This window comes from Phytophthora cinnamomi, assembly GCF_018691715.1.
Source record: "Phytophthora cinnamomi strain GKB4 chromosome Unknown Contig21, whole genome shotgun sequence".
Classification (NCBI taxonomy): Eukaryota; Oomycota; class Peronosporomycetes; order Peronosporales; family Peronosporaceae; genus Phytophthora; species Phytophthora cinnamomi.
The window spans coordinates 842557-852064 of record NW_027150954.1 but is presented as its reverse complement, the minus strand read 5'-3'; the positions used below and the strand labels follow the sequence as shown (position 1 = coordinate 852064).

At 53.9% G+C, this 9508-nt stretch overlaps 3 protein-coding genes across 3 annotated transcripts; 1 reads left to right on the top strand and 2 right to left on the bottom strand.

The window, feature by feature from the left end:
• Positions 1-461: 461 nt before the first annotated feature.
• On the bottom strand, positions 462-1688 carry IUM83_03593 (Neutral zinc metallopeptidase; the record flags this gene model as incomplete). The annotated part of the gene is made up of 1 exon (XM_067927609.1): positions 462-1688. One exon carries the CDS (start codon positions 1686-1688, stop codon positions 462-464), a length of 1227 nt encoding a protein of 408 aa, XP_067795224.1.
• Positions 1689-3517: 1829 nt separating this feature from the next.
• On the top strand, positions 3518-3893 carry IUM83_03592 (Neutral zinc metallopeptidase; the record flags this gene model as incomplete). Its single annotated transcript, XM_067927608.1, has 2 exons — positions 3518-3746; positions 3805-3893. The coding sequence occupies 2 exons, from the start codon at positions 3518-3520 to the stop codon at positions 3891-3893; spliced, it is 318 nt and encodes a 105-aa protein (XP_067795225.1).
• Positions 3894-5365: 1472 nt separating this feature from the next.
• On the bottom strand, positions 5366-7913 carry IUM83_03591 (Neutral zinc metallopeptidase; the record flags this gene model as incomplete). The annotated part of the gene is made up of 2 exons (XM_067927607.1): positions 5366-6558; positions 7685-7913. The coding sequence occupies 2 exons, from the start codon at positions 7911-7913 to the stop codon at positions 5366-5368; spliced, it is 1422 nt and encodes a 473-aa protein (XP_067795222.1).
• Between the last annotated feature and the right edge of the window lie 1595 nt (positions 7914-9508).

Sequence of the window (9508 nt, the reverse complement as noted above, 5' to 3'; positions counted from 1 at the left end):
CCGATGAGAACTTGGCGCGCTGAAACAACCCGTACGTCCTTATCCGATTGCTGAGTGTGCGTTCAATCTTGCTGAAAATGCGCGTGAGGTGTTTCTTGCTGTAGTCGAGCTTATAGTATTCACGGAGGCAGTGATACACTGTGTTGGGGTGCGCATGCTTCCGCGTAGCTGCCATACTTCAACTTGTTCACTTCATGCTGGAATCTTGCATTCTACTTGTTTTAACAAGTAGAATGCTTTTTGGCCCATCGCAGCATCCTGTCGCCTGCTGAAAAATTGGCCGGAATTGACAATACACTCATCACCCGCTGACGAAGGTGGATCGATTTGAAACACCGATTCTATGAATGCTTACACACTACACACGTACAACAAACTCTATGTTGTGGTGTATGTCACACGCAAAGCAGAACGAGTGACACCACAGCTGCAGATCCATACTGCGGAGTCTACACATCCCTTTAGAAGTTGTAGCGAGGCTTGAGGTGCTCTAGGACACGACGCAGCATCCAACCATCGCTGTCCGTCACCGTCATGGAGCTACCAGCCATCATGATACAGTTGGGCCACTGCGCGTTTGGCTTGTCGGCATCTTCGTAGAAGTCGGGGAGACCGAAGCCGTGGCCGATCTCGTGGGCGACGATGACAAGCTGGTCCTGATCGAGCGTAGACAGCATGTTCTCGAGGTTGACCTCCTGGCCCCAGTCGTAGCCGAAGCCGCCCTCGAGACCCTGCTTCGGCCAGAGCGAAATGTCAAACGGCTCGCCCTTGCACCCGCTGGTGTCGGACCATGCGCCCAGTCCGTCGTCGTAGAACCGGTAGCACTTCTGGTCGCACTGCGGTACGCCGTCCGAGTCGAGGTCACCCACCGTGATCGTGCCGAGCGAGTCATCCGTCCAGTCCAGCAGAGAGGCCTCCTTGACAGCGAACCCCACAACGTTGACCTTGATCTCGTTGTACGGCCAGCAGTCGTAGCCAATTAGCCAGTGGTTCCACGCCGCGTACTGGCGCTCCAGCATCGCCTTGAACTTGGACGCCGTGGCCTTGGAGAGCTTCTCGGTGCTGTCCCAGCGCACGCAGTAGTTGAGCGACCCCTTGTTCTTGACGATGTGGTCCATAATCCAGTTCTTGTTGTCCATGACGTTCCAGTTGGCATCGCGCGTCGGTGCGCTGGGTCCGATTCGGTTGGTCCAGATCCAATCGATGTCGGCGGTGCTCACGTACGTGTTCGGGTTACCGATAACGCACTCCCCGGACTTGGACGTGATGGTGCCAAAGGTGGCGTGGTCACCGCTGCTGGTGCTGTTGGTGGACGTCTGGGTCGCATCCGACCCCTCTTGTGTGGCGGAACGCACATTTGTGGCTTTGGGGGCCGTGGTGACCGTGGTGGCCTTGGGGGCCGTGGTGGTCTTTGCGGCCTTGGGGGCCTTGGGGGCCTTCGTGGCGTTGGGGGCCTTGGAGGCTTTTGTGGCCTTGGGGGTTTTGGTGGCCTTGGAGGCCTTAGTGGTTTTCACGTCCGGGACGGGCGTGGATTCCTGGGTCACTGGGGAGTCCGCCCACCATCCACTGGGCGGGTTGTACTGCTGATTCGGGTCGACAGGAGATTCGTAGTCATCCTGCTGCTGCGCCTGGACGTTGCTGGCCAGCAGCGCGACAGCAGTGACGAGTAGAACATGATACAGACGCATGGTGACTTGGCTTTTGGACTCGCTCAAACCGAGGTGGTTGTGGCTGTGGATGGCCAATTGGGAAATGAGCTCGGATCCCAATGCGTTTCATTTCGTTCGAACAGCGCAAGCAAGGGGAATCGTGCTACATGTAGCCCATCACTTTTTGTAAGCATATTAACCACTCTCAACAACCCGCATCTGCCGCGCAGGACCGGTATTGAAAGGCGAGCGTGTTGCAACGCGCACTAACGGATGGAAATCGATCGGCGTCGCGTGCATTAGTTCCTGCGGGGCTACTCGGTCCTTACAACAGGCTCCAATCCCGTGTGTTCGCTCGAGTCATACGTCAGGTGGGAAGAGTTACGTATCGACAAGTAGCGTGTAGTACGTGCACATGTGCGATCTGGCTATCGCGATGCTTTGCTGGATCTACAAGTCAGTAATACTGACACAGTTTCAGATTTGGGGAATCGCCGATGTTGTTGTGGCTTCAACCCGTCAACGCCGCGTCCGACGCTTCGAACTGCAAACATATCGAAAGTTCTCGGTCACCGCCTACCTGCGAGGTAATTGACAGGGGGGGAGTAACATACAGCACAAGTAAATTCTGGTTTATTGGTGGGCAGATATAGCGATTGTCAAAATACCGTCTTCGATCAGGCTAGTACGGCTCAAGTTCGCCGTAGCCACCTGGCAGTTGATTCTCGGCAGTCGTGCGGCTGACCTCCATGCGCTATTTCGGTAAAACGAAAATACATGTGTACTCTCCACCGTTTCAGTGTTCTTGCCGAAGATGCATTGCCTTGACTCCCCAGAATACAGGTACTGTACTACGTACATATCATGTCGACGAGTCGAACAGAAAGAAAAGAAAAGAGCAGCACAATGACGGCGTGACTGCCTGCGAAGCCTTTTTATGCATTCATGTACGTAAAACGTTAATCCTAGTTTTCAATCTCACGACGGGGCTCCACAAAACTAGGATTTGTGTGCTTTGACAAGCCACCTAGGAAAACCTATCTTGTAAGAACTGTGGAATGACAAAATTCCGTCTGGTTTCTCTGCGTATCAGATAGATTTGATTCGCTATTTGCCGCGAAAAAATGTCTTTAGGTATTATATCAAGTCGTACGGAGTCGAATTACTACAATATCGCACGAATAGCCCCCCCCCCCCCCCCCCCCCCTGCATAATGTCATGGTTGCCAGACCGCCTTCGGTAAGGCTTCCTATACCCAGCACATGGTTTCGTGGTGCCCAGGCCTCTCGTTTTGTGGGGAACCGGGCCAATTTCCCACACACGCGTACGCTCGATGGTCCGGTCACCCGGTTGCCTCAAAGGCACTGAAGTCCGGTGCCTTTGAGGCAACGTTGCGCATCGTGCACTACCGCCTGAGTCAGGCCCTGACAACTCCTAATGGATAACTATCCGTCGCGACAGCAGCTCGCAGGTGTACCATTAGAGACGTCTCTGTGTGTGCATGTTTAGCTTGGTCTGGTAATGACCATGGCCGCAACATGCTTCGTGGCGCCAGGGAATATATTGTTAGATCTCCATTGATCGACGCAAGTAGTTTGTCGTCCGACCTTCACCTGAACAACCACAACACATCGTGTCTGGACCTGGATCTGTATCCTTCTCGATAATACTAGGCTTTAAGTTCGTCGCATCTGTACATGTACCGGCAAAAACGTAAAATAACAGCACAGCCACACGTCGCCAGCACGTTGTGGCACGCCGTCCAAAGTCGCCCACCATCGTCGTGCCAAACGAGTCATCTGATCAGATTTATAGCGAAGCCCTCAACGTTGGTCTTGATCTCGTTGTACGACCAGCAGTCGTAGCCGATGAGCCAGCGGTTTCACGCCACGTACTGGCGTTCCAGCATCGCAATCGGACCCAGCGCACCGACGCGCGATGCCAACTGGAACGTCATGGACGACAAGAACTGGATCATGGATCACATCGTCAAGAACAAGGGTTTGCTCAACTACTGCGTGCGCTGGGACAGCACCGAGAAGCTTTCCAAGGCGACGGCGTCCAAGTCCCGATCCAATCGATGTCGGCGGTGCTCACGTACGTGTTCGGGTTGCCGATAACGCACTCCCCGGACTTGGACGTGATGGTGCCAAAGGTGGCGTGGTCACCGCTGCTGGTGCTGTTGGTGGACGTCTGGGTCGCATCCGATCCTTCTTGTGTGACTGGCTGTACCGTCGATCCTAAGCGAGCAAGGAGCACGGATCGACTTTCTTCGACGTTCCTGATTCGTGCTACATGTACATTTAGCTCATCTCTTTTTGTAAGTACAATATCAACCACTCTCGACAGCTTGGCTGTCGCAGCATCTGCCGCGCAGGACCGGTATTGAATGACGAGCGTGTTGCAACGTGCACTTACGAATGGAAATTGATCGGCGTCGCGTGCATTAGTTCCCGCGGGACTCCTCTGTCCTTATAACAGGCTCCAATTGCTCGAGTCATACGTCAGGTGGGAAGAGCTACGTACGCACTGTATTGACGAGTAGCGTGTAATACGTGCACACAAATCCTAATTTTGTGGAGCCCCGTCGTGAGATCGAGAACTAGAATAAACGCTTTACGTATATGAATGCATAAAACGGCTTCGCAGGCGGTCACGCCGTCGTTGTGCTGCTCTTTTCTTTCTGTTCGACTCGTCGACATGATATCATGTACGTAGTACAGTACACCTGTATTCTGGGGCGTCACGCCGCTGCAACTTCGGCAAGTAACCACCACGTCACTGAGATGGTGAAGAGTACACATGGATTTTCGTTTTACCGAAATAGCATATGGAGGTCAGCCGCACGACTGCCGAGAACCAACTGCCAGGTGCTACAACGTACGGCGAACTTGAGCCGTGCTTACCTGATCAAAGGGCCTTGTTCGTGCAGTTTCTACAGTACATCGGTTCGCTCCGGGCGCCACAACTGAGCGGCACGCCACTCGACATGAGTCAGGGCTATCTAGGAGGAGAAAATATCATAAACACCATAATATGGTGTTTCATATTATGATCGCTGATGAACACAATAAAATGCGACTCAGCACAAACCGGGAAGGGACGGCGAGCGGTTGCGAGGAGCGTAGACGCGGCAAACCTGCGCGGGGTGCCCGCGCGGTATTTGCGGAGGCGGACCCAGCGACGAGCATTCCAGCGAGCCGCACATTGCACTCGCCAGAATATGTTATCTTTATAGCGCGAGCGAAGAGAACCGCAGGGGCGCCGAATGGGCAAGTGGGTTACCATGACATCCATCCCCATGCGATTCAAGGAAATTGAATGTATATTGTGCTGTGCAGGTGTTTTTGTGGTTACCCGCGATTTGCTGTGCTGATCAGGTCCTCTCACCAAGGAACGCACTCCGTGCTTTGACCGAAGAGGTCAGCCTTGGACAAATCGGCCGCCTCAGTAAGGGTGTGAGTACCAGGCAGGGCCCTAAACGTGCTCCATTCGGAGACGCCACTCATGCCTAGAGCTGCGTCGTGGGGGTCGAGAACGTTCAACTGCTACACTCATGACCCACTGACGAAGGTGGATCGATTTGAAACACTGATTCTATGAATGCTTACACACTACACATGAACAACGAACTCTATGTTGTGCTGATGGCGTACGCAAAGCAGAACGAGTGACACCACAGCTGCAGATCCATACTGCGGAGTCTACACATCCCTTTAGAAGTTGTAGCGAGGCTTGAGGTGCTCTAGGACACGACGCAGCATCCAACCATCGCTGTCCGTCACCGTCATGGAGCTACCAGCCATCATGATACAGTTGGGCCACTGCGCGTTTGGCTTGTCGGCATCTTCGTAGAAGTCGGGGAGACCGAAGCCGTGGCCGATCTCGTGGGCGACGATGACAAGCTGGTCCTGATCGAGCGTAGACAGCATGTTCTCGAGGTTGACCTCCTGGCCCCAGTCGTAGCCGAAGCCGCCCTCGAGACCCTGCTTCGGCCAGAGCGAAATGTCAAACGGCTCGCCCTTGCACCCGCTGGTGTCGGACCATGCGCCCAGTCCGTCGTCGTAGAACCGGTAGCACTTCTGGTCGCACTGCGGTACGCCGTCCGAGTCGAGGTCACCCACCGTGATCGTGCCGAGCGAGTCATCCGTCCAGTCCAGCAGAGAGGCCTCCTTGACAGCGAACCCCACAACGTTGACCTTGATCTCGTTGTACGGCCAGCAGTCGTAGCCAATTAGCCAGTGGTTCCACGCCGCGTACTGGCGCTCCAGCATCGCCTTGAACTTGGACGCCGTGGCCTTGGAGAGCTTCTCGGTGCTGTCCCAGCGCACGCAGTAGTTGAGCGACCCCTTGTTCTTGACGATGTGGTCCATAATCCAGTTCTTGTTGTCCATGACGTTCCAGTTGGCATCGCGCGTCGGTGCGCTGGGTCCGATTCGGTTGGTCCAGATCCAATCGATGTCGGCGGTGCTCACGTACGTGTTCGGGTTACCGATAACGCACTCCCCGGACTTGGACGTGATGGTGCCAAAGGTGGCGTGGTCACCGCTGCTGGTGCTGTTGGTGGACGTCTGGGTCGCATCCGACCCCTCTTGTGTGGCAGACGAAGCCGTGTTGGACGATGACGCTGTGGACTGGGCCGTGTTGGCCGACGAAGCGGTCGATGATGTCTGTGTCGTTTGCGAGGACCCCTGGTCAGTATTGCCGCTGGGTGCCGTAGATGTCGTCGTGGGTTGCGACCAGCCCTGAGAGCTACTAGTGCTCGAGGGGGCATTGGGGGCTACCGTAGGCACATCGTTTGACCACTGGTTCGTCGAGTCGCTGCTTCCAGGCGCTACCGTGGCTGCGGCTTGCGTGGCGGCGTTCTGATCACCGAACTTAACTGCGGTTGATGTGGCGGCCAAGGCGGCTGCAATGAGCAGCGGAAAGCGAGTTAGTGCCATCGTGGAAATTTGAGAATGAACTAAAGCAAGCGAGGAGCACAGATCGAATTCATTCTGAGGCGGTTGCTCGCTCTCCGAAACACAACAGAAGTTCTCGAGGACAGTAGTCCGTTGTTAATAGAAGACCTGTCCTAGACGGTGTCCACCACCACGGTCTCAAGAAATATATGTTTGTCTGACGGTAATAACGCGCTTGTGCCATGTGTTTTGAGTCTGTTCTCGGATACCAGTAGGATCACTTTGCACAGGCTCGGCACAAATAGGTAATGCGCCAGAAAAGGCCACCCATCACAATCAAAGTATAAGTTATCGCTTGGCGCCCCACCGCACGAACACACACACATTCCCTGGTACTATTTACTGGGTGTCCTCTGTATTTTGACAATCGCTATATCTGTCCACCAGTAAACCAGAATTTACTTGTGCTGTATGTTACTCCCCCCCCTGTCAATTACCTCGCAGGTAGGCAGTGACCGAGAACTTTCGATATGTTTGCAGTTCGAAGCGTCGGACGTGGCGTTGACGAGTTAAAGACCACGACAACATCGGCGATTCCCCAACACTGAAACTGTGTCAGTATTATTGACTTGTAGATCCAGCAAAGCATCGCGATAGCCAGATCGCACATGTGCACGCATTACACGCTACTCGTCAAACGTACCTCTTCCCACCTGACGTATGACTCGAGCGAACACACGGGATTGGAGCCTGTTGTAAGGACCGAGTAGCCCCGCAGGAACTAATGCACGCGACGCCGATCAATTTCCATCCGTAAGTGCACGTTGCAACACGCTCGTCATTCAATACCGGTCCTGCGCGGCAGATGCTGCGACAGCCAAGCTGTCGAGAGTGGTTGATATTGTACTTACAAAAAGAGATGAGCTAAATGTACATGTAGCACGAATCAGGAACGTCGAAGAAAGTCGATCCGTGCTCCTTGCTCGCTTAGGATCGACGGTACAGCCAGTCACACAAGAGGGGTCGGATGCGACCCAGACGTCCACCAACAGCACCAGCAGCGGTGACCACGCCACCTTTGGCACCATCACGTCCAAGTCCGGGGAGTGCGTTATCGGCAACCCGAACACGTACGTGAGCACCGCCGACATCGATTGGATCGGGACTTGGACGCCGTCGCCTTGGAAAGCTTCTCGGTGCTGTCCCAGCGCACGCAGTAGTTGAGCAAACCCTTGTTCTTGACGATGTGATCCATGATCCAGTTCTTGTCGTCCATGACGTTCCAGTTGGCATCGCGCGTCGGTGCGCTGGATCCGATTGCGATGCTGGAACGCCAGTACGTGGCGTGAAACCGCTGGCTCATCGGCTACGAGTGCTGGTCGTACAACGAGATCAAGACCAACGTTGAGGGCTTCGCTATAAACCTGATCAGATGACTCGTTTGGCACGACGATGGTGGGCGACTTTGGACGGCGTGCCGCAACGTGCTGGCGACGTGTGGCTGTGCTGTTATTTTACGTTTTTGCCGGTACATGTACAGATGCGACGAACTTAAAGCCTAGTATTATCGAGAAGGATACAGATCCAGGTCCAGACACGATGTGTTGTGGTTGTTCAGGTGAAGGTCGGACGACAAACTACTTGCGTCGATCAATGGAGATCTAACAATATATTCCCTGGCGCCGCGAAGCATGTTGCGGCCATGGTCATTACCAGACCAAGCTAAACATGCACACACAGAGACGTCTCTAATGGTACACCTGCGAGCTGCTGTCGCGACGGATAGTTATCCATTAGGAGTTTGCCAGGGCCTGGCTCAGGCGGTAGTGCACGATGCGCAACGTTGCCTCAAAGGCACCGGACTCCAGTGCCTTTGAGGCAACCGGGTGACCGGACCATCGAGCGTACGCGTGTGTGGGAAATTGGCCCGGTTCCCCACAAAACGAGAGGCCTGGACACCACGAAACCATGTGCTGGGTATAGGAAACCTTACCGAACGCGGTCTGGCAACCATGACATTATGCAGGGGGGGGGGGGCTATTCGTGCGATATTGTAGTAATTCGACTCCGTACGACTTGATATAATACCCAAAGACATTTTTCGCGGCAAATAGCGAATCAAATCTATCTGATACGCAGAGAAACCAGACGGAATTTTGTCATTCCACAGTTGTTACAAGATAGGTTTTCCTAGGTGGCTTGTCAAAGCACACAAACCCTAGTTTTGTGGGGCCCCGTCGTGAGATTGAAAACTAGGATTAACGTTTTAGGTACATGAATGCATAAAAAGGCTTCGCAGGCGGTCACGTCGTCATTGTGCTGCTCTTTTCTTTTCTTTCTGTTCGACTCGTCGACACGATATGTACGTAGTACAGTACGGGAGTCAAGGCAATGCAACTTCGGCAAGAACACTGAGACGGTGGAGAGTACACATGTATTTTCGTTTTACCGAAATAGCGTATGAAGGCCAGCCGTACGACTGCCGAGAACCAACTGCAAGGTGGCTACGGCGAACTTAAGTCGTACTTGCCTGGTCAAAGGGCCTTGTTCGTGCGGTTTCTGCAGTACATCGGTTCGCCCCGGGGGCCACAACTGAGCGGCACGCCACCCGACATGAGTCAGGGCAGCCCAGGAACGCTCTCCGTGCTTTGACCTTTGACCGTGCCGAAGAGATCAGCCTTCAATAAATCGCCGCCTTACTGTTCCCTGCTGGAATCTGAGAACCCAGTCAAGTCGCCGGGTGAAAAAAAATGTTCAAACAGCAAGCATATCTTTCCCATCTAGAAGAGCAACTCGTAAAGGAGACCACAGCCTGTCCAGGGTAGGTAGTGTAAAAGCAAGCACGCTCGATACTTACCGTATATGTTTCGTGATTCGCTGAGATCGGGTGCTTCGGAGAACTCTGCACGGGTTGAATAACACATTCTGAGGCGACTGGAAGCGGCTACAGTACTGTTC